The sequence below is a fragment of the Canis lupus genome, chromosome 36 (genome assembly GCF_003254725.2).
Source record: "Canis lupus dingo isolate Sandy chromosome 36, ASM325472v2, whole genome shotgun sequence".
NCBI classification, from domain to species: domain Eukaryota; kingdom Metazoa; phylum Chordata; class Mammalia; order Carnivora; family Canidae; genus Canis; species Canis lupus.
The window spans coordinates 22,252,032-22,279,715 of record NC_064278.1 but is presented as its reverse complement, the minus strand read 5'-3'; the positions used below and the strand labels follow the sequence as shown (position 1 = coordinate 22,279,715).

Here is a 27,684-nt window from a genome sequence, read left to right as displayed (position 1 = left end):
GATGGCATACTATGAATCACCCTGTTAACTGTACACAAAACCCCACGCTGTGCTCAATGTGCTTTTCATTTGATACCACAATTAAACATTTAGGATTACATTAAATTATTAACACATTTTTCTCATTTTACCAGATCTAAGGCAATGGTTAAAGTACCATAAAGTCACCACTTTTAACCTCTTGTCATTCTTAATGTTGAATTAAAAGTCAATTAAAAATAGAATTGATACCTGGAAAAATCAGCATGTAAAATTATCTAAAATGATAGCCTAATCCCAAATATAATTCTAAAGTAACTGGTAGATTTCATGGAGGAGCATTTATATTTTAAAATTTATATATAAACCTGTTTTCACATAAACTATATATATATATTTTTTTTTAAGATTTTATTTATTCATGAGAGGGAAAGAAAGAGGCAGAGACACAGGCAGAGGGAGACACAGACTCCACGCAGGGAGCCCGATGTGGGACTCAATCCCAGGACCCTGAGTCGAAGGCAGATGTTCAACCACTGAGCCACCCAGGCATCCCTCACATAAACAATATAATCTTTATGACAATTTATAGGGCAGCCACCATTATCATCTCCATGCTTATGGATGAAGAAAATGATGCCCAGGCAGATGAATTTCTCTTTCCCTCTTTAATTTGCCACAATTCACCAAAGCATATCTAGGTGATTTTGGAAAGGTGTGTGGCACAGTTGCACCTAAACACACTACATTCATTTTCCATTTTATTTCATCCTCTTGTGCCAAACATCAAAACATGGAACTGCATGAAGTCTCACATACTTCTGCCCATCGACAGAGCACTGAAAGCATCCATAAACCGTCTCCCTTTTAAAGTTCCCCATTCCGCAGAGTATGCAAGGTCCTTTTGGAATGTTGTGATTAAGCAGGTTAACTCGGATATGAGTCCCTTCTTTGAGAGAAATATCCGTCATGCTGAGAGGTTTGTCATAATAGTCAGAAAAAAGATCATCTAAGTAAAGCTGTGAACGAGAAATGGCATCCATCACTCTTCTATCTAAAAGCACAAACAGAGAAGTGTGTTAGAAGTCAAATAAGTAACATAGAACCAAACCGCATTGTAAGTACATGAATCTAAACCATTGGTCATGAAATCATTTGGCTTTTAGATTTAAATTCCTCCTTAACAGAAGGAGTACCGACTAGATAAACTCAAATGTTAATCCAAGGAGAAAACACACACACACACACACATTTGAAATACTCTTCAATGGACATACTTCTCTCAAATAGTATATTCCTCAATCTGTAGAGCAGTGCAAACGTTGCGGTTTCTTCCCTCTCAAATCCTCCTTTTGACACTGAAGTGACACAAAGGTCTATAAAAAAAATTTTTAGAAGATGTTATAACATGAACAACTCATATTTTATTGGGAGTTTTAGTTATGGTTGGAAAATTCTGGTCTATGTCATTCGCTGCATTAAGTTAAATTTTATGTATCTTTGGAGAAGCTAATAGTCACAAGGTACAAAATCCAGACTACAAGCAGGGGATACAGTAACAAGTCTCCTGTCTATCCTGGACCCCAGCCTCAGTTTTCCATTCCAGAGATCACCACTGTTATGTTTCTTGAATAGACTTCCTGGGGCACCTGGGTGGCTCAGTGGTCGAGCATGTGCCTCTTGCTCAGGTCGTGATCCTGGGGTCCTGGGATCCAGTCCCACATCCGCCTCCCTGCTTCTCCCTCTGCCTATGTCTCTGCCTCTTTCTTTGTGTCGCTCATGAATAAATTTAAAAAATATATATTTAAAAAAAAAAAAAGGAGAAAAGAGGTAGTGGGTAAGTAGTAGGGACCAGATGGTCTTTCTCAGCTACTTTACCCAAGCATAAGATTGACAGTGCTGACAGTATCATTCTCCTACAATTACATAGTGTGTTTGTTTCCCATGAAATTCTTCTTAAAAATATAATCTCAGTGTTTCATGCAAATCATTCACTTACCAAAGGCACCATCCAAGTAAATGAAGAGTTCAAAAATACTGAAAGCTATGGTTGTGTGTGCCGGAAAAACAATAGCTTTGTCCCTTCCCTTGGGATTCTGTTCATCCATAAAATGAAACTATAGTAAATAAGTAAATAATATTATTAAGGACCATAACATGTAAGGATAGCTTTTTAGAGAAACAAAACATTTCATACAATCTTACTATTAAAACAAAAACAAATTATCCCATTGAATTTAACTGTTTAGACCAGAAGTCTAAACAGGTCAAGGAGGTCTCACAATCTAGGAACGGGTCACCACTTTCTCAGAACACTGGCACTAGGGCCAATGATTAGTGCTACCACAACAGTAATGCTCTCCGACACAGACACCTTTTTTTTTTTCAACCACAAACCATCTGTTTAAGTGCTACAGTTGTTTTTAGCCTACTATGTCTATTATTCCAAAGCCCCCAGAGTTTTCAGTAGTTTTCCAAAGCAATCATCAACTTATTTACCAAAATAATCTCCAACCATTAAATAAATGTTTGTTTGTGCCCCCAAAATAATCCATTAAACAACTCACTGGACAGCTAAATGTAGCCACTGAACAGAACTTTTATTTGCAAAGATTCAAAAAGTTTTTCATTGAACTCTAACAACTGATTTTATTTTATTTTTTTAACAACTGATTTTAATAAAACCATGACGATTATGTGTCATTACTATGTGATTAACAAAGACAAATAATACTGAGCCAGAGAACTAAACACGAATAATTTCCAAGAGTTTTCTAAAAGTATTTAACATTGAATGAAGCACATTTGGCCATTATGGTCTTACTTTAGGAAAATTAAAATAATATAAAGTCAACTTCTAAAAATTCAAGTATAAAGCACATTACTTACAATCAAGAATTCAACATAAGCATTCAACTTTTATTCTTCCAACATCATTTCATTTAAATAGTAATAGAAGGACTCCAGTATGCATTACTTCATTAGGATTCATGTTTTGTTTGCATTATATTATACACTTAGGATCAAAGTTTTCTCAGTTTTTTTTTTTTAATTCTAAAACAAAACCATTACTGTGCAAAATCCTATATGCACTGGTAGTTCTTTAATCTCAACATCTGACAAAATGCACACACCTCATTAGAAATTGAGAACTTTTAAAAAATTCCCAATGCACCTTTTTAGTAAGAGAAACCTAATGAGTGTGGTTTACCCGCATGGCTTCCCCGCGAATTCCAGCATGCACAGACAGCGAGCACTGCCTCGTGGTCCGAATGCTTTCCATGACCACACACAATACTGCCTTTCTGTTGCTCCTTGTCTGACGTATCAAGCTGTGGTCAAAATTAATTTTTCTAAAATAAAGAATAGAGATATTCACAAGAATCTGTCACACCCAGTTACATACAATCGAGTACATTTTTTTGCTGTCCTGTGTAACTCACAGTGCACTGTAACTAAAAGTAAATCAAAGCAGGTCTACTACAAATCAGAAAGTCTGTTCAAAAGCCATTAATAATCTGGCTCTTCTTTCTCTTAAAACATGCTTATTATAGGAGTCTGTTGGAAGAGACTCCCTTAGGATATTTATTACAAGCAGATTAGCATATTCTTTTTTTTTTTACGGATTTATTTATTTTTATTTTGGAGAGAGAGAAGCACATGTGCAAGCAGAGGGAGGGGCAGAGGGAGAGGGAGAGAGAGAATCCTCAAGCAGACTCCTTGCCAAGCACAGAGCCTAACACAGGGCTCAATCTCAGGACTCTGAGATCACGACCTGAGCTGAAATCAAGAGTTGGCCGCTTAACCAACTGAGCCACGCAGGCACCCCAGTGTATTCTTTTAATCTAATAATTTATCAAATGTGTACCTGATCAAAGCAATTTTGTGGAACACCTAAAAATTCTGTTTAAGCCAAATGATTTTGGATATCTACCCTTATCTAAAGTCTGGATATATTGCTAATTTGAAGTATTCCAAACAAATAAAACAAATAAATTACATTAGACGATATACATCACCTGAATGTTTTCATAATTCCTTGTAACAAAGTCCATACAATCAAAATATTTAATGAACACATTTAAGTACATTAAGTATTATTCTACTGACCGTGTAGTAATTTCCTTGAGCAATGTTGATACTTCCACTTCGTGTTTGGTCACTACACCAAATGAAGCTTTTACTGCAACAGAATCTGATCCAGTGACGTTAATCCCAACGTCATTCACAATATGGTTGCCTCGCCTTCCATAAAGGGAAACATCTGATTCATCTTCATAATTCAGTAACTGATAAGATGAAATACCTTTATGAAGGAAATCAATATTTTTTACTTATTTTTAAAAATATTTTATTAATTTATTCATGAGAAACACAGAGACACAGAGACATAGGCAGAAGGAGGGGAGCCTGATGTGGGACTCGATCCCAGAACGCCAGAATTACAACCTGGGCCAAAGGCAGACAGACGCTCAACCATTGAACCACACAAGGTGCCCTGAAATCAATATTTTTTTAAATGTCTCAAATTCATCTAATATAGATTACATATAATAATGTATTAATTTACTATTGAGGATTCCGTTACACAGATGTTGAGAAAGGTGACACTTCATGCCAAGACTTAAAATAGCAACTCAAATAACAACAAAAAATAGAGTACTTAAAAAGAGAACTCAAGTTCTTTTGTTCCACCAAAAGAATTCTCAAAGCTATAAGATCCACTGAGTGGTTGAAAGAAAAACAAGTGTTTATAACAAATAATTTGTCAAAATATCAATGTTTTCTAATCTAGCCTGTAAAATACATTTCAGTTTACCAGTTGCAATAACTGAGTCATAAGAAATAAATGTCAATTACTTTCATTTGACCCTGTAAGATAGGAAAGGGTAATATCCCATCTTATAGATGAAGAAATATATTATTTTGTCCTATTCTAAGTTGTTTCAGTTAAAACAATCTATAAAGCAATTGCAATAAAATTATACAATAATTTCACCAAATAGGTTGGAAAATTATTCAACCAATAAGAGATTTGATACTATGCAAATTTTATATATTAATCCTAATATTATTTCTACTATCATAAAAGTTTGCTTTTATCAATGTGCAAATATTACACATATTAGCATATACAACCTATGTTTAGACTGTCAATACTATAGCTGAATGAGTAGTCACTCCCAAACAGATATTTAAACTTACCAGCTGAAATTTCTCTGTCTCCTAGAAGGATATCTTTCAGCGTAAAAGGTGTTGAGGTAAATTTATATCTAGGAAAGAGAAAGCATCGCTTCTTTTTTACCACCAGACTTAGAGGTTGGTATTTGTCAGCCTCACTGAGGCTTGGAACAGGAACTAATCTCCCTCCATCTCCAACTTGCTTGACAAAACTCTTGGTAGCAGCAGCAAACATATTAATATGGTATCAAAACGTCATCAACTGCAACCCTCAGAAAACAATCCATACTTTCACAGAAAACCAGACACAACCCTCAGCCTTGCTTGATTTTAAATATAATTAAACACATTAAAAATACAAAGCATGGTTTCACCAAGTAGCTTGCCAGTGTACAATTCACAGCACTGCCTCCCCTGGTGTGCTCAGGTAATGAATTATAGATCAACAGTGTAAAATGATATACTGAAAGCAAGTCAATTTGGAATTGCCATCCATAAGCACTAAAACATATACAGAAAACTATTAATTTTAAAACATGACCAACGTCCTTGATGAGGGTTACTGTTGAAAGTAGTTTGCCAGCTTTAAGGACACCTGTAGCCCTATGGCAATAATGCAATTTAGACACTAACATTGGCCCTGGATATCATCTACAGTGGACATGGTCCAAAGAGAATTCCTTCACAACTTCATCATGCCAATTGTGGCAACAGTCAAGTGCTATTTTGAATCCTTATACTATACAGTTCATTCATTTTCCTTCTTGTATGCTTTCCTTCTTGTATTAATGTAAAACATTAATTATTCATGATTAATACAAAATATAAATTCACAGAATATAGAGAAACAATTGTATGCAGATTTTTATGAAATAACAAATAAAAGCCATATTACACATATAAACACGTAGACAGATAACTGTATAAGACTAATAACATACATAAATAACTATGACTTTGGGGTTTTCTTATTCTAAAGCTGGCACACAGACAACTCTTTGAAATAGCGCTGTATTTATTTTGTTTCATCATTATCTCCATTGCTCAACCTTTAAAGAGGGCTATATACTCAAAAAATTTTTTTAAATTAAAAAAAATAAAGAGAGCTATATGAAGTTTGGGCTTGTCTTGTTTCATCATTATCTCCGTTGCTCAACCTTTAAAGAGAGCTATATACTCAAAAATTTTTTTTAAAAATTAAAAAAATAAAGGGAGCTATATGAAGTTTGGGCTTGTCTTTAAGATATCGTGGCAAAAAAATAAATTTTAGAGACCAAGCTGAGAGCTGAAATATTGCATTACCATAGTTATGTGGAGGTTTATATATATATATATATATATATATATATATATATATATATATATACCATATATATATATTTTTTAATAGCTATGTGCACTTATAGTTGGATACTCCTTAGAGCTTAACAGCAGGTAGTAAACTCGATACATACACAGAGGGGACAGTGGGTGGAAGATAGAATAGGCCCAAGTCCCAAATAATATAAATCACCTTGGTTAGATTCTGGATGCTGTTTTCATTTGCTTGCAAGGATCCAAGGTGTCATACAACCAAGCTCTCATGTAACCCCCCCAAAAGCAAACCCCAACCCCCCCCAAAAAAAAAGTTTTTAATAACGTCCCTTTGTGTGGACAGCACTGTGCCACCTTCCACGACGCAGAGAAAGCACGGGGCATCGTTTCTGCAAGTGGCTAGCAAACCCCTGGGCGACATATCTACCGTCGCAGTCGGCTCCCCCCGAAGGGGGTGGGTGCATCCCAGGCGAAGGCAACAGCGACTAACAACACAGGTGTGCAGAGACAGCATTTAATGGGAGCCCACGGAAAAGCAGTCGTTTTCCCTCCCCTAAGGGATGCTCGGATGCGCCGGCCCAGCGTTCCTGTCGCGGCGAACGCCTAGATGGAGACAATGGGGGCCGCGGGGCGGGAGAAGCTGGGGGAGGGGCGGGGGTGCAGCCCCCGGGCATCCCCGGGCATCCCCGCGAGCCCACCCCCCCACGCAGGGCCCAGCCCAGGGGAGCCCGCGCCAGCCCCGGGGGCCGACGCACCGCGACTCGCAAGCTCCGGGGCCGAGCCCCGGGACCTTCCGCAGCGATCCTGCATTTAGGATTCTGAAGTCTTTTTCTTAAAGGGATGCAGCCCGGATCCCTAACCCCCTTCAGCTCCCCGACCCCAGCCACCGAAACAGAAGCAGAGCGGCAGGCCTCACACAGCGGGAGGCTGGGAGCCCAACGGGCTGCCCCCCGCGGCCGGAAGCCGCCTCCTTTTTAGGACCGAGAACTGCGGCCTCGCCGAGGCCCGGGGTTGGAGCGCGGGGGGATACGCGGGGAAGCGGGAATGGGAAGGGGGCGTGGCCTCGGAGGGGCGGGGCCTGAAGGGGGCGGGGCCGGCGCCGCCGCCGCCCCGAGGCTCCGCCCCCGCCCGGCCCCGCCGCCCGAGGGACGCACGCCGGGAGGAGAGGGAGGCGGCGGCGGCGCTGGGGCGCTCCTGTCGGGGACCGGCCGGCCCGGGGGGCGAGGACGTCGCTCCGCAGCGCTCTTCCGCCAAGCCGCCCCTCTCGCCATGTCCCAGAGCAGGCATCGCGCCGCGGCCCCGCCGCTGGAGCGCGAGGACAGCGGGACCTTCAGGTCAGCGCCCGGACCGCCGCGGCCGAGGCGGGCAGGGCCGGGAGCGGCGGGAGCGGCGGGGCCGGGCGGGCCGGGCGGGGCGGGGCGGGGCGGGGGAGCGCCGTGCGGCGGCATTCTGGGTAAAGCCCCCTCCGCGGCTCTCGCCGTCTCGGCGGCGCGCGGGCCCCGGGCTGCAAGCCTGGCCCCGCCCCTCCCGGGCCGCGGGCTGCGCGGGGGGGGCGCGCGGCCGCCCCTCTCTGGGGGACCGGGTCCTGCGGGCGGGGTCCTGAGCGGCCGCGGCGCCGGGACCCCAGGGAGCCCCCCGGCAGCCCCCCCCCCGGCAGCCCCCCCGGCGCGCGCCCACGTCCCCTCCGCGGAGCCCTCGCAGCGGGGCCGGGGCCCTGGGGCGCTTCGCCATCTCGGCGCCCCCCGCACCGGCGTCGGGGGCAGTCCCCGCTCGCCTCTGTTTGCTCCTGCTTCCCTCCCCGCTTCGGCATGCAAAGCACACCCTTTTCTGGTTTTTGCAGTTTGGGGAAGATGATTACAGCTAAGCCAGGGAAAACACCAATTCAGGTATTACACGAATACGGCATGAAGACCAAGAACATCCCGGTTTATGAATGTGAAAGATCGGATGTGCAAATACACGTACCCACTTTCACCTTCAGAGTAACCGTTGGGGACATAACCTGCACAGGTCTGTATGCACGGTTCGCCCCGTGGTCATGTGGGTGGGCCGGCAAGACTTGTGGTATTGCTTTTCAGTCCGGAAAAGTGCCCTTTTTTTTTTTTTTTTTTTTTTTTTTCTTCCCACCCAGGGACAGCCGTGAGGAGCAGGCTCTTGAAACTGAGACCTCCCATCTCAGGTCATGGGGACTTTCCAACTTCATCTGATTCTCTCCCTAATTTTCTCTTCTCCAGATACCAAGAGAAGCTCAGAAACATGCCCTAGGATCCTCCTAGGGTTCTTCCAAGAATGAAGGAGAAGCAGGGAAGGTTCTTGGAGGAAGAAGGTTCCTCCAAGAACCATAGCGGGATCAGTAGGTGCTGACAAGTTTCATAGATTTTAGAAGATGCTGGGAGACATAACCCCAAAATTTTCTGAGCCTCTATGCTTTTTGTATGGGCTCATCTGGCACTTGGGGCCCATCGTACCACACTTGATTTTATACCCAAACAAAATGAGAAAGATGGCTCAAATGTCATAATTCATAGCACCTTCTAGTTCCTGACTGTACTGGTTTTAAGATGTCATCTCCCTTTTTTACACATGAGGAAACAGGGTCAGAGAGATTATCAGTTAACATACCCAAAGTCACATAGCAATGAAGTTTCAGAGTTCAGACTCCCCATATTGTGGTCTGTGAGCTTGAACAAATGATAACTGAAGTTGGCTATTTGTACATGTAGGCATTTTATGCCTTATGTATCTATTTAATTGCAAACAGAAAATAATGAATAACTAAATTTAATTTGGAAGAATGCCAAGAAAACAATTCGACAAGAAGGCTAGAGTTGCACCATCTGGTAATCTAAAGGCAACATTTGTTTAGGTCCCTGAAAATCGGGAGTCCACTATGTTCTTTGAAATCTCTTTAAGGACATTTTGAGGCTTTTTCAATCTATATGAAGCAGGTGGATTGTAGGTGCTAGCTGGAAGTTTCCTCATAATGAACCATAGAATCATTGCATTACTCATTGAACAGGTCTATTTTTAAATATTCAGTGAAAATTTAAGAAAAGAAATATAGTCTTTTTTCCTTCAAGGTGTTTTAGACTAGGAATTAACAGCCCGTGGCAGCCACCTATTCTGCTTGGATCCCCTTCTCCCCTCACGCTGTCCTGTCTTCCTAGCAAGTTTATGTACCTCCACAGCTTCAAATGCCATCTAAAGGCTGCTAATCCTGAAATCTGTCTTCCACCCAGGCCCGGTTCTAGAACAGTCTGTCAACCTGTGCTTGCCGGGCATCTTCACTTGGATGATCCAAAGCCACCTCGGTCTCTCATTGTCCCAGACTGACTCCATCTCTCTTCCCTCAAGTCTGTTGCCCCTGCATTTCCTAGCTCCCTAAAGGTACCACCGTCACCCATTTGCCCACAGTAGAATGCTGGCTGTCATTTCGGTGACCCCTTCCTCTCCCTCTGCCCCTTGCCCACTCTCCCACCAAGTCTTACTTCTTAAGCAGCTTCCCTTGTCTTCCCCTTGCTGTTGTCTGGGCCATTGGTATCTCACACTGAAACCATAGTTGCCACCTTGCTGCTGCTCTCTCAGCTTCTAGGCTTGGGCTGGCCATTCCCCTTTCGATGCTGGCAGTCAAATCTGCTCATGTGTTTCTTGCTCTTTAAATGCATCCGGTGGTTTGCCCATCATCCTCTGCATAAATACAGGCGTCTTAATATGACTTGACAGGCTTGCCTCTCAAAATGTGATCAGCAGCATTAATATCACCTGGGCACTTGATGCAACTGCTCTAGAATATCTGGCCCCATGCCAGACCTGTGGGATCAGAGTATGCATTTTAACAAAATTCCCAGGCAATTCCTATGCACATTAAAATTTGAGAAGCACAGGTTTAGAAGGCGGTTCTTTGACCTCTCTTCCTACCCTCCCAACCCTGTAGCCTTTTATCTCAGAGCTCGTATCCTTAAACTCCTACCTACCCAGCTGCTTGGGGCTCTTGGGGCTCTTGGGGCTCTGTGTTGCCTCTAAGCCCTAACAGGTGCTGATTTTCTCTGCCTGGAATGTTCTTCCTAACCCGCCTTACTAGCTTTTACTAATCTTTTATGTCTTCCTTCAGTTATCTCTTCCCTCGTGAAACCTTTCCCAATCCTTACCAAGAGGAGGGGAGCGACCCCTTTTGTGTGCCTCCCCTACAGCCTGCACTTAGGCTTGTTGTAACACATGACTATATTTCAGATGGACCTTTCCAGACAAAATCCCGCACTAGGCTGTGTGCTCTTTAAGGGCAGGGATTCTGTTTCATACTCTCCTGTATCCCTAATACCTAGGTTAGTGGATAAAGGCGGATGATTTGTATGTCCTCTGACATTTGAGGGTGGGGGTCACAGTTGAAATTTATTCCGTATCCTCTTTCTATCCTCCACACCAGAGAAATGGACATCAGCACTCTGGTTCCACTTTTTTTTTTTTTTAAAGATTTATTTATTTATTCATTCAGAGAGAGCGAGAGAGAGGCAGAGACACAGGCAGAGGGAGAAGCAGGCTCCATGCAGGAAGCCCGATGTGGGACTCGATCCCGGGTCTCCAGGATCACACCCTGGGCTGCAGGCGGCGCTAAACCGCTGCGCCACCAGGGCTACCCACTGGTTCCACTTTTGAAGGGTTCTCAACACCTAGCTTGAACTCAAAAGGAAAAAGATTGGAGTTACCATTTAACAGGTGTGATGGCTTACTGAAATTAGGCTTCAGTCTCAGTGGTTAGTCGGGCCTATCCCCTACCACCCTGTTAGCTACTTAGGTAAGGGATACAGATTGTATGGAAGACACGTAACAATCTCTCACGTTCCCCATATAAACCTTCTCCCACTGTAGCCAACGTGTAGCCATGAGTGCTTAGCCAAATAGGGGTTTAGTGCAGCATAGGATGAACTATTAGAATAAAACTGTGCAGTTTGCTGTCAATGTTGGTATAAGTGGCTCCCTTAAAGGAACTTCTTGCTACAGAGGAATTTCCTCTTCCTCTAGGAATAAGGAAGAGTAAAATACTAAGTTGCATTTTTTTTCAGAAAGTGTGACATGGTCTACTTTATTACCATTTTATATAATAAACGTATATAACGTAAGCAAGGATTTTTAATGTAGGTATGCATGGAGTTATACATAAAACTATGAATTTTATGTGGTGAATATTTTGTTACAGAACGTAGTATATATTTGTATTACCTTTGTGTGAGTGTGTGTGTATATATATATAAACTGTAGTGCTTTTGTTTTGTATTATGCAAACATCTATGCAAGCCTCACATTTTCACAGCATGTAAAGACATTTTTTCTTAACCTTAATTCAGGTGAAGGTACAAGTAAGAAGCTGGCGAAACATAGAGCTGCAGAGGCTGCCATAAACATTTTGAAAGCCAATGCAAGTATTTGGTGAGCTAAATTTCTTTGTATTCTGCAGCTCAAAAATATCATGGCTGAGGTAAGATTAAAAGTTTGAACATGCTCACAAAAGCAACAAAGTGAACAGTTGCTAGTATCTAGCTCCAAAATTCTTGTTTCCTTGTGAAAAAACTGTCCTCCATTAAAGACCGCTTTATCCTTAAGAAATTCAGTCCAGCAATTAACTGTTAAATGAAAGCTCTCACAAACTAGGCATTTCCCCCGCCTCAGTGGGATGCACCAATAGAAAATCCCAGTTTTTCCGGCAAATATTCTACTGTGTGAAGATTGTAATAACTTCTACACCACATAAAATAAGTTATGAAGTGGAAAAAGATAAATGGAAAATACCCTTTGGAAAATTCTAATTTGGAAGGAGACAGAGAGATTTCCTTTTGTTATAGAATGTACACCAACTACAAGAAGATGTTACGTGGAGTGTTAAAAATCCTGGTGGAATTTTTCCAAATTAAATTTGTTGTCACTTTAGGTGCTTTTGGAGAGTATTGGTCCTGGAGCAGCTCATGTATCCGGAGTGATGTCCTTTGCTTTCTAATGGACACACTCTGGATCATGCTGAGCGTTTAAATTCTTCTCTTTCCATGCACTCAGTTATTCTGGAGTACAGTCTGGTTTATCTGCTCATAGCTGACAGCAGAGCCCCATGGCAACTTAGGACAGGTTTTTCTCCAGCTTCAAAACTTTTCATCTGGCGTATGCTTAGGTTCTCCTGCATTGCTTCTTCCCTCTCTAAGCCCTTCCAAACCGTTTCAGTAGTTTAGAACGAAGCGTTGACAAGCTTTGGATCTCACAAAGTGATGCTTGATTCTTTGAGGTCATACATTAATAGTTGATTTATGCTGGCTTTGTAGACGCGCCAAATGGCATGGCAGGTAGTGGCTCCTCCCCTCGCTGGTGATGACCATGCTATTTCTGTGCAGCCCAAAGTTCAACCCAAAGTGTTGAGTAGATTTGTAGAAATGAGTGTACGGAGTGTCCTTTCTGCACACGGGCACTTCGCTTTGTCAGCAAAAAAGGCTAACAAACTTTACTATATATTTGTGCTTCTTGACAGATAAGATGGGAATTACTAAGCTGTAATCAGGCCTAAAGTGGCCTGATTTAATACAGAGACTTTCTCACTTCTCCATCACAATTATTTGGGTAGCTTCGGCGTGCAACATTGTAAGTGAATATTCATATCTCATCAGCCTATGTAAAGCTTGAAATTCTAGCAGGTGGAAAAGCAACCTGAAGAAGTGGCAATAACTGAACCTATTTTGTCATGGAAGAAATGACCCTTCTGTCGCCTAGGTTCAAGACCTTGAACATAGCTTTACTCAGGGTGAGACACTCATCGCCCAACTAATTAGTAATTTCAAACTAGTTCAAAGAGCTTGTTCTCTTTCTCCCTGATCATAATCCCCACATCCTGGAACCAGGCTCATGCAGGCCATCTATTTTATGCAGGATACATATAAATCTTAGGAGGATTTTTCCAGCATGGAACGGATGATAGGTCAAACAGATTTTTCTTCCATAATTGTCTAAGTGAAAAAACAACTTTGTGGCCTGTATCATTCACATTACCAGACTAAATTTCCTGACTAATTGTTAGTCTTCCCTTTTTGTGTAGTTGTAACAGTAGTATGCTTTATTTAAATACATTTTTATTGAGCACCTATTATATGCACAGTACTATAAAGCTTATGAAGGTAAGTAATACATAGGCTTTGCCGTCAAGGATTTTACAGTCTGAACACAGGACGGATGTGAGGGATGGACAAATTACTGTATTTGTAAGAGCATATAACTTAATGGTAAAATAATTTGCCTAGGAAAGGGTCAACCTAAATGTAAATAATGGTTCAGAGGAGTGGGAAATTATGTTCCAAGTAACAGGATAGGTTTCTTAGAGGAAGTGGCATTTGAGACACATCTTGGATAATGGACAGATCATATTTCCATAGGAGAGGTGGGAGAGAAAGGCATTCTGTGGAGAAGAGCAAAGGCATAGAAGATTAGATAAGAAATGCATTCATTTATTTAATAGTTTGGAGAAAATTATTTTGTTTTATAACATTTTAAAAAAATGTTCAGCTTTGCAGTTCCTGACCCCTTAATGCCTGACCCTTCTAAGCAACCAAAGAACCAGCTTAATCCTATTGGTTCATTACAGGTAAGTCACATGGTTTTTCCTTCTGTAACATTTTGTCTATTGAAGAAAGATGTCATAAAGTAATAATATCACAAGGGCTGAAACAAGGAATAGATAGTTTAAAGATAAGATGTATAATATTCTGTTTTCCCAGTTATGATCATTGGATATTACAGCACTAACTTGAAATTATTCTCCTGTTTATTTATGTTTTGGATTTTCTTCCATATACAGTATCTGCCTTTGGTTTGTGGAATTCTCATTTGAGATCAGCAGGACCCCAGTGCACATGGGTAGAGTGTTTTATACTTTAAGAATATTTCTTGCCACTCTTGTGACAAACTTCTTTCCACTTCTGTTAAGACAGAAGATTTTATTAAAAACCCAAATTGGCCCCCCTCAGTGCCGGCACTTGACGGGATGAGCACTGGGTGTTACTCTGTAAGTTGGCAAATTGAACACCAATAAAAAATAAATTTATTATAAAAAAATAAAAATACAAATAAATAAAAACCCAAATTGGGTAACCTACCTCAAAAAAAGGGGAAGTCATCTATTTGCTTATTCTACCAAAAAAAAAAAAAATCAGCTTTGAAGTTCTGCATGCAGAATATCTTTCTTGCAGATTATCTATGTGCTCTGTTGGACAACTCTCCTCCCTGTTACCCAGCCAGGCCTTTGGTCCCTTTCTTGCTGTCTTTTCTATAGTTTTCTTCCCCTGATCTTTCCTGATTGTCCAAGTCTGTATATTTGCTGCCTTTGCTCATCTGCTCGTGTTCTAGTGCAGTAGTTAGCCAGCTGAGGGCAGGAAGTCTGTAGCTAGGAGGGAGAGGCATTAGGAACTGATGACAGTGAGACCTGTCGATGTTCCCCAAAAGGGCGATAGTAGCTCGTCTTTCTCTTTGAGCTCTTTGATATTTGCTCGCTGTGGCTTAATGAAAGAACACCATTCCCATCCTAGCAGTAAACTGCTTCAGTTTCGGTATTGTGGGCTTGCAAGATACAAAATGCAGGAATATTTGTGGGAAATACAGGGTCTTCTCCCATTTTTCTATTGCAGAATATCATTATTCTTTTCAAACATAGAAATAGAAATAGGATAGAAATCATGAAAGACTATCATTTATGTGATGAAGCTGTTGCATAGTAAAAATTACTACTGAAGCCTCATCTCCATTTTCTAGGAGTTGGCTATTCATCATGGCTGGAGACTTCCTGAATATACCCTTTCCCAAGAGGGAGGACCTGCTCATAAGAGAGAATATACCACAATTTGCAGGCTAGAGTCATTTATGGAAACTGGTAGTTACTCTTTTTACTCATACAACTGAAGGCGTTTGAAATATTTTCAGATGATGAATGACCCTAGAAATTTCTGTTATGGTTTCCTTTCAAATATTTCTGTGGGGAAAAATTTGATGCACTCTTATTCTACTATCTCTTTCTGCAGTAGAATTTAAGTATAAATATTTGGCTTAAAAATATATTTGGCTTAAGAATACTTAGGCTTAATTTGATAGTTTTAAAAATCATGGAAAAGCTTGGTAACAACAAAGTAAATAATTGACTTTACATAGTCTGCATTGATGTGTTAGTGGCTTAAAAATTATTTTAGAAAAAAGCAATAGCAAATATCTTGGAAGTTTCAACAGCTGTTCTAGAAGATTGGAAGACTAGAAGATCACATTTGAAAACAAGATGATTAATAAGAGGCTAGATGGCAAAAAATAGTGTTAGATAAAAATAAAGTAGAAATTATCCTTTATAATGATAGCAACTTCCATGTTGTAAGGACTAGAAACTGAGAAAAAAGTCACTTAATAGAGTACTAGTGAGGGTTCCTATTGTAGCTTCTCTAGCGTGTTTCTAGCATTCTTAAAATGGCACCAAATGGAATTGGCTATCTGTTTCAGGTAATCAAGCAAGTAATCAGCAAGCCCCTTGAGAGGCAGTGCAGGTCAATATAGAAAGCACTGAACCCCAACTTCTATTTTTTTTAAGATTTTATTTATTTATTTGAGAGAGAAGAGTATGAATGGGGGGAGGGGCAGAAGGAGAGGGAGAAGCAGACCCCCCTCTGAGCAGGGAGCCTGATGCAGGGCTCCATCCCAGCATGCTGGGATCTTGACCTGAACTGAAGGCAGATGCTTAACCGACTGAGACACCCAGGCACCCCACCTAGCTTCCATTCTTGATGCAGCCCTTGGTTTGCAAAGGTAGGCAAATTACTTCATCTCTCTAGGCCTCAGTTTTTAAATCTGTAAAACAAAAAGCATGGAAGTAGATAATACTTTGTCTTTTAATTACAGATCTCCTATGCCTTCTTACTCATGTTAAAGAAGAATTCCACATAGTTGTCAGTTTATAGAAGATTTTAAGCAAGAAATAGACATCAAGAAGGAAAGAGTTGTGATTGATTCAAAAGTACCTTAATAGATTTGAATACTTAGAATTAAACCAAATATGATTCATTATAGCTAGGCATAAGGAAATATGCCTGTTAAAAAACAAAAAGTATAACTATTAAAGATAAACTGTCAAAAGTGCCTTCATAAATGTAAGAATTAATAGAATTAATAGTTGTATTGGGGCACCTGAGTGGCACAATAGGTTAAGCACCTGACTCTTGGTGTCAGCTCAGTTCGTGGTTTCAGGGTTGTGAGCCCTACATTGGGCTCTGCACTCAGCCTAGAGTCTCCTTGGGACTCTCTCTCTCTCTGCCCTTCTCCCCCCACACTCATGTATGTATTCTGTCTAAAATACATAAATATTTTAAAAAATCATTGTTTGAAGCACAATAAGCAAAGATGAGCATATAAAGATCATGAAGTTATTCTCTGAGCAGAAATAATACCTTATATATCTGATTACTCTCTGTGGATACTAATTACTTTTCTAAACCTACCATTTCTTTTTCTTTTTTTTTTAATTTAGGAAAGGGGGCATCAAAAAAACAGGCCAAGAGGAACGCTGCTGAGAAATTTCTTGCCAAATTCAGTAATATTTCTCCAGAGAACCACATTTCTTTAGTGAGTAATGATCAAAACACCTATGATGTCAATATGATTAAGCATCTCATGCTGTAGGAAACGTCCCTGGATTCCTTGTTGTACAGACACTGTAGAGTTGCAATTTTTAAAATGTCCCTTCACTGTCCAGATGTACATGACCTAATTTTAGCTGTCACAAGGGTGACCAGGTAAGAGGGCTTGGGAGACACAGTCAAATTCAGAATCACATCATGTGATCTAAAGATGACAGGCCAGTAGTGCCATTTTTGCCTTCAAATTGACAATGCCTTCATTCATTTATCCACTCATTAAACATTTAGTGAGCTCATACTGTCTGCCAAACTTTGTGCCAGGTTCTGTGCACACTGAATAAGACAGTGTCTGCCATGAGGGAGTCTGTAGCCTCCTGAAAGAGAAAAGAACCCAATAGGCTGGTCCTAACAGAGAGGGCTTGGGAACATAGAAGAAGGTCCAACCAAGACTGGCAGTTTAAGGAAGACTTCTTGGAGGGGGCAATATCTAAGCCAAGACCTGCAGGATGAGAGCAGAGGACAAGAATTTCAAAGAAAAAAGAGCACCTACAAAGACCAGGAGTAAAATAGTATATGCCATCTGGGAACCCGAAATAGTTTGGTGTGGCTAGAGCATACGGTTGGAGAAGGGTTTCTCAAATAATGAGGCCAGAAGGACAAAGGGATTCAATCTGGAAAGGACTTCTGTAGTCAAGAGATTCAACTTTATCCTGAGGGTAGAGCAGAGTCCTTTGGTTGTTAATACAAACAAAGAAGGATTTTAGTCAACGAAGGACAGGATTAGAAGGGAATCATTGGCTGCACTGTAGTGAGTAAATGAGTCTTAGAGTCAGACACCTGTAGAATGTTGTTACAGAAGATGGATGAGAAATGATGGTGGCCTGTACTAAGCTAATATGGGAAACACAGAAGATGAGTGGGATTGAGGGAAAAAAGATAAGGAGTTAAATGTAGGATATATTGGATCTGATATAGAATATGTTAACTAAAGGTACTGAGTAGGCAGCTAGGCAAACAGAGCTTATGAGACCGAGCTACACCTGACATTATTATTTGAGATTATGATATTCATAGTTAGGTATGTCTCATGGTATGTTATCTGAGCATTTACTAGGTGGTGAATGAAAAATGACTATAGCAGTGACCTAGTTTATTTTAATGAGCCTTTTAATAAGGGCTCATTCTGTAGGAAAAAAAAATCAAAGACTGTACACAAAGTAATACAATTTTGGTTTTACCTTAATAGAAAAAGAAAACAGTGCATTCACTTCTTACAAAATTGGATCAGAGATGACACCAAAATCACAAAGCACAGATAGATTTATAAGTGGTTTTATAGGTGAATTCCTTTAAATCTTCAAGGGAGAGATAATTTCCAATGCTATTTAAACTCTTCCAGGCAGTATCAAACATAGGGGAAGCTTCTAAATTTATTTTTCAAAACCAATATAACACTAACCCTAAAACCAAACAATAGCAAATCCCAATAGAAAAAATTATGGATTAATCTCCCTTATAGTGAAACACCTTAATAAAATATCCAGTAGAACAGTAAAAGAATAGTATGGCACAGACAAATTGGGCTTATTTGAATAACAAATTGGGAATACAAGGATAGGTTCTGTAAATCTGTAACCATAATTAATCACATTAATGGGTGAAAGGAGAAAATAGCCAATGGATACCAAAAAGATATTTGGCAATCATTGGTAAACATTTTTAAAATAACTGTTGTTTTGAGAAACAGAACAGGTGAACATAGGGGAAGGGAAGGAAAAGTAAAATCAGATGAAAATAGGGAAGCAAGCCGTAAGAGATGCTTAATTCTAGGAAGCTGTGGGTTGCTGGAGGGGAGATAGGTGAAGGGATGGGGTAACTGGGTGACGGGCATTAAGGAGATGAGCGCTGGGTGTTATATGCAATTGATGAATCATTCAATTCTGTCCCTAAAACTGATAGTACAGTATATGTTAACTAAATTGAGTTTCAGTAAAGAATTAAAAAAATAAAATATCCTTATTGTGACTCAAGACCTACACTGCAAAAAAGATCAGAATCATAGTTACATGTTTACATACTACATCCCTTCCCATTAATTTCAGGGAAAAGACAAGGATATCCACTGATGCCATTTTTAAAATCTTGTTTTAGAAGTACCAACTAATATAATTAGGAAAAAAACAATAACAGGTTGAAAATTTAAACAGAAGAGATATAAATGATCATTAACTACAAATAACTAAGATTGTATCCCTGTAAAGCCCTGTAAAAGAAAAACTACTAGAAGAGAATTCATCAAGGTAACTGATCATAAAATTAATATATAAAATCAATAGCTTTTCATATTTAGAATTATGAAGGTAACCACTAGAAAAATTGAAGAAAGTTAAAAATTGCTTTCTGGAAAGAGGACTGAAGGTAGGGATGGAATGAGGCTCAGGATTGTTGTTTTATATTCTGTCCTCTGACTTTTTGTGGTATGTGTTGTATTAACAAAACTTATGAAGCTTGGTAACATTGATCATTTCATAGCAAAATAGAAATCTGCTCTAAAAAAGTATACTAGAAAAAAATCAATTTTTCTGTTTACAAATATTAAGAGGTGGAATGAAAAAGACTTCATTTTCAATAATAGAAAAGAGATAATATGTTGGGGAATAAACTTAAAATGTGCAAGACCCATGTGAAAAAAACTTTAAAACTCTACTGAGGGATTTAACAGAAATTGAATAAATGTAAAGCTATCTATTTTCAATAGGAAGACTCAATATTGTGAAATATAAAAAGGTAATGTAGTTTCACTCAAAATCTACCAGAATTCATTTTGGATCCTCAATACAGCTTTACTAAGTTTATCCAGAAAAATAAATTCTCAAGAAGAGCCAAGAAAACTGAAAAGAGGGCAGGAGGCAGGATTATAGCTACCAGAGAATGAAACATACTATAAATTGACAGTATTAACACATGTACTGGTACAGGTATAGACAGAGGATCGGTATAGACAATAATCCACATAGGAGCATAGTATATAACAATAGTGAGACTTCAAAGGGCAGAAGGATGGATTATTCAGTAAATGATGTAGAAACAACTTACAGCCACATTTCTGGGGGAGTGAAATGTGTGACGTATTTAGATTACTCCCTTATTCCTTATATCAAAATAAATTTCAGGGACGCCTGGGTAGCTCAGTGGTTGAGCATCTGCCTTAGGTTCAGGGCATGATCCGGAGTTCCAGGATCAAGTCCCACATCAGGCTCTCTGCGAGGAGCCTGCTTCTCCCTTTGCCTATGTCTCTGCATTTTCTCTGTGTCTCTGATGAATAAATTAATAAAATCTTTAAAAAAATTAAAAAGCAAAATAAGTTTCAGATAGGGTCACAAATTTGAACATAAGAATTGAAACCAAATATGAGAAACCATGGAAGAGCTTTCCTTTTTAAACAGGGAAAATCTTTTTGGCATAGTTTAAAACCTAGAAGATGTAAACTAATAAAAGACAGTTAAATTTGACTATATAAAACCTATTACACAGTAAAAAAAAGAAAAATCTATAAATAAGACAAAGAATAAAAACAAAGAAGGTCTGCAAATGGACTATTTTTTAACAGTCTGTAACAGATACTGTTCACAGTATCACATAAAACGTTCTTACACACCAATAAACAGATAGCCTTGTAGAAGTGGTACAGAGGGTTAAAAAAAATGATCAGCTTCATTCATGGAAATGAGACTAGTTTCACCTTTTAGACTGATGAAACCTACAAAGCTTGATAGTACCTGCTGTTGGTGAGAATATCAGAAAACAAGCACCCTCCAAGACTGTTGATGGTTGTTTAAATTGGTTTAAAAATCAGTCTGGAAGTATTTATCAAAATTAAAAGTATACATGTTATTTGACTCAGTTCATCCAGAAATTATTCTACAAATAAAGTCATCTGAGTGCAAGAGTTTTTTGTAACATTATTAGTAAAAGCAAGAAATCAGAAATAACCCAAAAGCCATAAATGAAAACTGGTAAGATAAATATAGTGCCTATATGTGCATTGATACGAGAAAAAGAAGCAAGATCTAGAAGAGTAAGCTATCATTTTTGTTTAAGAAGATTATGGTGGCGCCTGGCTGACTCCATCAGTAGAGAGTGTGACTTGATCTCAGAGTTCTGAGTTCAAGCCCCAGGTTTCTGTGTGGAGCTAAAAGAAAGAGGGCGGGTAGGAAGAAAGAAGGAAGGAAGGAAAAGTAAAAAAATAAAAAGATTATGTGTGTGTGCTTGAATTTAGACTTATAGAAGGATATTGAAGAAATGTTTTAATGGTATTTTTGGGGGGTAAAACAAGTCTTCTGGGAAGGAGTGGTAAGGAAAAGAGACTATTCATTATATATTTGTTCTTATTGCAGTTACTCTATCAATGCATTACAGTTTTTAAAAACCAAAAATTTTTAAAGTTCCAACCAAGGAATACAAAATTCTATTTAGCAAATTTTGCAGGTTATTAATTCTATATACCGGCCATCCTTGTGATCTTTTTTGAAAATCCCTTAACCGCTGCCAGGCTCATTAATAAATAAAACTACGAATGGGTTGCTCTACTTCAGAGGACAGGAGTGGGGTTTGTTTGTTTTTGTGGGGTTTTGGCATAACATATGAAGGCAATTTGAGAAAAATAATGTGGAAATGTAAAGTATTCTAAGAACAGAGGTGGGAAGGGAAGGATATAAGGGAGAATAAAGAAAAGAGGAAAAGGAGAAAGAAAATGAAAACAGTAAGCTCAATTGGGTTGTGGGCAAAGTCTGATGAGAACTTTATGACCTCCCACCATTCATTTGAATGACTTGTTCTTCTCAAGCCTAACTTGTACGTTGCACCTTTTCTGCAGTTTGTTTCTGCTTCACAGCTGTCAGAGTGATTGGTTGATATTGGCGCAGTGGTTTAGCGCCTGCCTTTGGCCCAGGGCGTGATCCTGGAGACCCGGGATCGAATCCCACATCCGGCTCCCGGTGCATAGAGCCTGCTTTTCCCTCTGCCTATGTCTCTGCCTCTCTCTCTGTGTGACTATCATAAATAAACAAAAATTAAAAAAAAAAAATCATAAAGACAAAATCGTTTTGTATTTTAATTTGTAAATTACTCCATTAGGCAGATTCAGTTATTTGCAGGTTGGTTTCTACTGCTCTTAAATATCTTCTACATCTTACTGTGGCCATCAGAAAATTTGGCTGAGAGAGACCTTTGTCCCATTCAAAAGTATTTTTAAATAGTTCCGGTGTATTATCACATGTGCTTCTTTATTCTCTGACGTCGTGATGTTTGTTAAATGTGTGCTTATTAGTGTTATCTCATTTAAAATGGGAAAGTTAACCAAATGGTATCCGTTTTAACATGCTCTTTAGGGGCACCTGGGTGGCTCAGTTGGTTAAGCGTGTGCCTTCAGCTCAGGTCATGATCCCAAGGTCCTGGGATGGAGCCCTGCATCGCGCTCCCTTTTCAGTGGGGAGCCTGCTTCTCCCTTTCCCTGCTTCTGCTCTCTTGCTCTCTGCCAAATAAATAAAATCTTTTTAAAAAATAACCATGCTTTATGGAGTATTAAATGTGAGTGCCTAATAAATACTTTGAATTATAGCATTAGAACTCAATCTGAGTTAAGAGTCTTAATCTTTATCTCTGTTTTTCAGACAAATGTAGTAGGACATTCTTTAGGATGTACTTGGCATTCCTTGCGGAATTCTCCTGGTGAAAAGATCAACTTACTGAAAAGGAGCCTCCTCAGTATTCCAAATACAGATTACATCCAGCTGCTTAGTGAAATCGCCAAGGAACAAGGTTTTAATATAACATATTTGGATATAGGTATGATTTTTTTTCCTCTGACTTACCTCAAAACTAGTTTCTTTTTAAAATGTATTTCAGAAACAAAGCCTGTATTACAGTTGATTTAGTTGACCAGGGATACTGAAATGGCATGTGTGTATATATATGTCATATATGTATATGTATGATGTATATAAATAATACACCTCAGACATATATGTATATATAATGTCTATATAGAATATTTATATATTTATATAAAATTAGCAGAGTGGTAATATTTAGCACTGATATATCCCATTCTTATAGATAATAATAGCTGACATCTATGCAGTTATAATAATAAAAACAGTAGCTAATATTTATAGTTTTTACTATAGGCCCTGTTTTAAGGATATTACATATTTCAACTTACTGAATTCTCAAACTAAGCCTGTGAAGTAGGTCTGTTATCCTTACATGTAAGGAAAGAAAGTAAAGCACAGAGAGGTTTAGAAACAGAGTCAGGTAGAGTCAGGTCGGGGGAAGAGTCCCTGCAGATACAGTGTCTATTAGACTAGCCCTGATGGAGAGCTTGACAAATAAAAAGGCACCCACATTTCTAGAACAAGCACTAAGTTTGTGGGAGTCAGACCCCTTCTCTCCACTTTGTCACCGTTGGCCAATTCAAGGATGTCAGTGGGGACAAGTACTTATAGCTTTATTCCGTCCCAGCTATCCTCTTCTATATTTCCTCTAACCCTTAATCATGTAGATAGACCAATGTGGCTAGATTAGAAAGCAAGTCACTTTGGATTTTAATTTGCTTTATAAAGCTGGTGTGTGTGTGTGTGTGTGTGTGTGTGTGTGTGTGTGTGCGTGCATGGTTGGTGCCTTGATTTAACATCAGTGTAATTTGTGAAGAATTTGATATCCCTTGTTCCATCCTCAGTGGGCTGTGGGGACCCAGCTTGAAGGAGCTGCCAGCATTGGCCTTTAGGTGCTTAGAGAACTTCTGATTTTCTCTGCTGCTTTAGGATTGAATGATGGGTCAGGTGCAATGTCTTAACCTACTGAGAATGATGCAGAATGTGGGAATTTAGCACAGACACATGGTCACAGGAGGTGGCTGATGGGAGACCATTCATTCAATAAATATTAAGTATCTATACTTTGTTGGGTGTTTAAAATGCACAGATGAATAAGCCATGTCATGAATAGGGCTATGGATGGTTGAATCTAGGAAAAGAAGGGAACTTGAGATGGCTTTTGAGATTATGGAATTAATGACACCTTTGAAATGCATCTCACCAATTTTAAGAACTAAGTAGTTCTTGTAAATATAGAACAGCAGTCTAAAAACCACAATCAGCCAGTTTGGCTAAATTCTATGCAATTACCTTCAAAAGAACCCAGACATTCTCCAGAAAAGAAAGACAAATGGCCAACAAGCACATAAATAGACGCTCAGTATTATTAGTCATCAGGGAAATGCAGATCAAAACCACAGTGAGGTACCAGCTCATACCCACTGGGATGACTATGATGAAGAAAATAGAAGATAACAAGTCTTGGCAAAGACGTAGAGAAATTGTAGCCTCTCTATACTGCTGGTGGGAATGCAAAATGGCTCAGCTACTGTGGAAAACAGGAGTTTTATAGCTCTTCAGATGAGTTACCACATGACCTAGCAACTGTACTGCTAGGTATGTACCCAAAAGAACTGTGAACTGCTATTCAAACAAGTCCTGTACGTACATAGTCACAGTAGTACTATTCACAATAGGCAAGACGTGGAAACAGGCCAAATGTGCATCAGCAGATGGATGAATAAGTCAGTTGTGGTATATGTGTGCAATTTAAATATTTAGCTGTGAAAAGAAGTGAAGTTCTGATAATGCTACAACATGGATTTACCTCAAAAACATACTAGGTGAAAAGACACAAAAAGGGCATATCGTATGATACCATTTATTTTTTTAATATTTTAATATTTTATTTAAATTCAGTTTGCCAACATAGAGTATAACACCCAGTGCTCATCCCATCAAGTGCCTTCCTCAGTGCTCTATGATACCGTTTAAATGAAATAACCAAAATAGTTTAATCCGTAGATTGATGGTTGCCAGAGGCTTTGGAGAAGAGGAGATAGGGATCAACTTCTTGACTTGTATGGTATTTCTTCTTGGGAAAATGAAAGGATGAGAATGTTTTGTAACTAGGTAGAGGTGGCGGTTGCACAACATTGTGACTGTACTAAATGCTACATGGTATAACATGGTTAATATTATGTCATGTGAACTTTGACTCAATTTAAAAGAGAAAAAAGCCTCAAGGCTAGAACTAGAAAGCCTCTTCACACATTAAAACACTTGCACTGTATCTGGATGTTTCCTATTACATTGACTCTAGCTGAAATAACATTGAATCGTGATCACTTTTAACAAATTGTAACTCACCTGTTTCTACCTCTTTCCCCTGTGTCCTCTAACCATCTTAAGTGACAGTGGTTCATCAGTTAATGAGAAGAACATTTGTTTCCTGGGTTTAGGTATTGCTTTTGAAACACCCTAACCCGTACACCGTATGCATAGATGTAGAATGAAAGAACATGAAGGCAGAGAGGTCTTGCCCCTGAGCCATGTATTTCCTGGTTCAGAGGTCTCCTGAAAAACAAACAAACAAAAAACCCCTGGGCTTTGTTGTGAAAAACACAATCTCTCTGGTTCTCTAGCAAATGGTCTTTTCCTCTCCAGCAAAGTTGGTTGTGGTTCAGTTTGCAAACACCGCTCAACTGGCCACATTAGAATCACCGTGGGAGCTTTAAGAAGAAAATGCAAGAATCTGGCTATTCCCAGATTGTGGGAGTTGGGTTTCTAATTGAGCAAGCTGGAGTGAGGCCGAGGCACCTGCATTTCTCTTAAATTCCCTCAAATGATTAGGGAGCAGGGCTGGGTTTGAGAACTACCATAGTTGAGCAGTTTGGGTTTTTTTTTTTTTTTTTTTTTTTTTTTCAGTTTGGGTTTTTGTTTGTAGAATGATAAAGGTGATGAGGAAGTGGAGTAGTAGACCTGAGATTTATAGAGGAAGACTGCAGTAAAGACTTGTTTTCGTGAAGGATCCGCTTTCTACACACTTGGCATTAACTCTCATGTTTGAATATATCATTACAGAAGAGCTGAGCGCCAATGGACAGTATCAGTGTCTCGCTGAACTCTCCACCAGCCCCATCACCGTCTGCCATGGCTCCGGGATCTCCTGTGGCAATGCACAGAGTGATGCCGCTCACAACGCCCTGCAGTATTTGAAGATAATAGCAGAAAGAAAGTGAGCCTGAAGCAACTCCGAAAGCCCTTGGTAGCACATAAGAAGTTCCCCTTTCACCTCTTCCCAAGTAAAATGTTTACTGTTCGAGTTTGTGTGTTGTTTCTAAATCTCTTCCTAGATTCCATCAACACTCCAGATTTAAGGATCTCCTAATAGTTACTAAGCTCTTTTTAATGGCTTCAACTTTGTACTGGTATATTGTATTTATAAACTTTGTACCATAGGCAGAGTGTAGCCCCCATGTTACAATGCCGTGTACACAGAGGGAAGAAATTGCATGTATGTTGAGGAGGAGGAGGAAGATGGCGAAGAAACAGAACTACTGCTAGCAACAGTTGTTCTTACTGGTGCTTAACCTCTTCTTTGCGCAAATCTTTGTAAAGGGAATTCGAAGGGAGCCCTTTAGAATTAGAGTTTTGAGGAACGCACGAACAGGCGTTCATTGAATGTGATTGTTGAATTTCAGGGAACATGATTAGTCTGCTGTGCTTTTGAATCCATGTAATAAAGAGCTGCTGTTGTAACGGGTTCTGCTCGTTTAATTGAAGTGTACTGACCTGACTCGCCCCTTCTTTTTAGCCATTCTGGGAGTGACATGATGTGATACGGGTGCTCTGTGACTTCCCTATCTCTAGTGTACTTCTGAAAGTCAGAGTTGGGGAAAAAAAAAAAACCACGGCCTACACAAAAATCTACCAATACATGGGATGAATCACTTCCATATTTTCTCTAAGCAAATGCAGTGTTGTCTTTTTCTTTTTCTTTCATCGCTCCTAAATGAGTTAGCAGTTGAAAAAGCATTAGAAAAATTACAAAAACAGGGTAGCCTGGGTGGCTCAGTGGTTTAGCTCCGCCTTCAGTCCAGGGTGTGATCCTGGAGACCCAGGATCGAGTCCCACATCAGGCTTCCTGCATGGAGCCTGTTTCTCCGCCTGTGTTTCTGTCTCTCTCTCTCTCTCATGAATAAATAAAATATTTTTTAAAAAATTACAAAAACAAAACTTCCAGGGCATTCAGTTCAGTTACAGGAATGTTTCAAGCAAAGCAATGAGTGAGTGAAAGGAGAGCAGCCTCATGAGCAAATTTTAGGTTTGCCTTTTATGTTGCCATATTTCATCTTGTAACGCTTCCAGACCTCTATCTGCCAGTGTCCGGGGACACTACTTTGTAGATTAGATGGAAGTTTCAGGCCTGTTTTCAGAACTCGGGGAAAGCTTCAGAGAGCGAGAGAGCTCTGAATAGTAAAGGTAGGTCTTGACAATCTCAAGTGTTAATCCAGCAGGAAGTATGTGACAGGTATTTTTCTGCCTGGAAAAAAGAATCCTACCTGAGTGGAATCCTTTGAGAAGCATAACATGATAAAACCAATGCACTGTAACTTACTTAACACTCTAAAGAGTGCTTAGTTTCACATTATCAGCTACCTATGTCAATTAAGTCATGAAATTTTAGGTACTATTTT

At 39.6% G+C, this 27,684-nt stretch overlaps 2 protein-coding genes across 7 annotated transcripts; one reads left to right on the top strand and one right to left on the bottom strand.

The window, feature by feature from the left end:
• Window positions 1-371: 371 nt before the first annotated feature.
• On the bottom strand, window positions 372-7,472 carry PJVK (pejvakin). 3 transcript variants are annotated; one of them, XM_025460330.3, is made up of 7 exons: window positions 6,674-7,472; window positions 5,185-5,252; window positions 4,090-4,268; window positions 3,191-3,332; window positions 1,979-2,096; window positions 1,257-1,355; window positions 372-1,033 (listed from the first exon to the last, which is right to left on the bottom strand). In XM_025460330.3, the coding sequence occupies exons 4-7, from the start codon at window positions 3,260-3,262 to the stop codon at window positions 741-743; spliced, it is 582 nt and encodes a 193-aa protein (XP_025316115.1). In that variant the 5' UTR covers window positions 3,263-3,332; window positions 4,090-4,268; window positions 5,185-5,252; window positions 6,674-7,472; the 3' UTR covers window positions 372-740. The 3 variants fall into 3 exon arrangements, with proteins under 3 accessions (XP_025316115.1, XP_025316114.1, XP_048962147.1); XM_025460329.3 differs by lacking the exon at window positions 6,674-7,472 and having other exon boundaries at window positions 4,090-4,285; window positions 5,185-6,639; XM_049106190.1 differs by lacking the exon at window positions 6,674-7,472 and having other exon boundaries at window positions 5,185-5,296.
• A 130-nt stretch (window positions 7,473-7,602) lies between these two features.
• Window positions 7,603-26,750, top strand: PRKRA (protein activator of interferon induced protein kinase EIF2AK2). 4 transcript variants are annotated; one of them, XM_025460323.3, is made up of 8 exons: window positions 7,603-7,808; window positions 8,315-8,484; window positions 11,817-11,898; window positions 14,008-14,086; window positions 15,250-15,367; window positions 17,000-17,094; window positions 22,781-22,955; window positions 26,069-26,750. In XM_025460323.3, exons 1-8 carry the CDS (start codon window positions 7,744-7,746, stop codon window positions 26,224-26,226), a joined length of 942 nt encoding a protein of 313 aa, XP_025316108.1. In that variant the 5' UTR covers window positions 7,603-7,743; the 3' UTR covers window positions 26,227-26,750. The 4 variants fall into 4 exon arrangements, with proteins under 4 accessions (XP_025316108.1, XP_025316112.1, XP_048962146.1 ...); XM_025460327.3 differs by lacking the exon at window positions 7,603-7,808 and adding an exon at window positions 12,983-13,092 and having other exon boundaries at window positions 8,433-8,484; XM_049106189.1 differs by lacking the exons at window positions 7,603-7,808; window positions 8,315-8,484; window positions 11,817-11,898 and adding an exon at window positions 11,929-11,947.
• The last annotated feature ends 934 nt before the right edge of the window (window positions 26,751-27,684 follow it).

Bases quoted from the DNA above. Each gene is read 5' to 3' on its own strand.
- PJVK (XM_025460329.3), bottom strand. From the start codon at position 5,395: ATGTTTGCTGCTGCTACCAAGAGTTTTGTCAAGCAAGTTGGAGATGGA. The intron at 2,097-3,190 runs GTAAACCACACT...TATTTACTATAG, and splicing joins TTCGCGGGGAAGCCATGCGG to TTTCATTTTATGGATGAACA. The intron at 1,034-1,256 runs GTATGTCCATTG...TTGTGCTTTTAG, and splicing joins GAATATACTATTTGAGAGAA to ATAGAAGAGTGATGGATGCC.
- PRKRA (XM_025460323.3), top strand. From the start codon at position 7,744: ATGTCCCAGAGCAGGCATCGCGCCGCGGCCCCGCCGCTGGAGCGCGAG. The intron at 15,368-16,999 runs GTAGTTACTCTT...TTTTTAATTTAG, and splicing joins AGAGTCATTTATGGAAACTG to GAAAGGGGGCATCAAAAAAA. The intron at 22,956-26,068 runs GTATGATTTTTT...ATATCATTACAG, and splicing joins TATAACATATTTGGATATAG to AAGAGCTGAGCGCCAATGGA.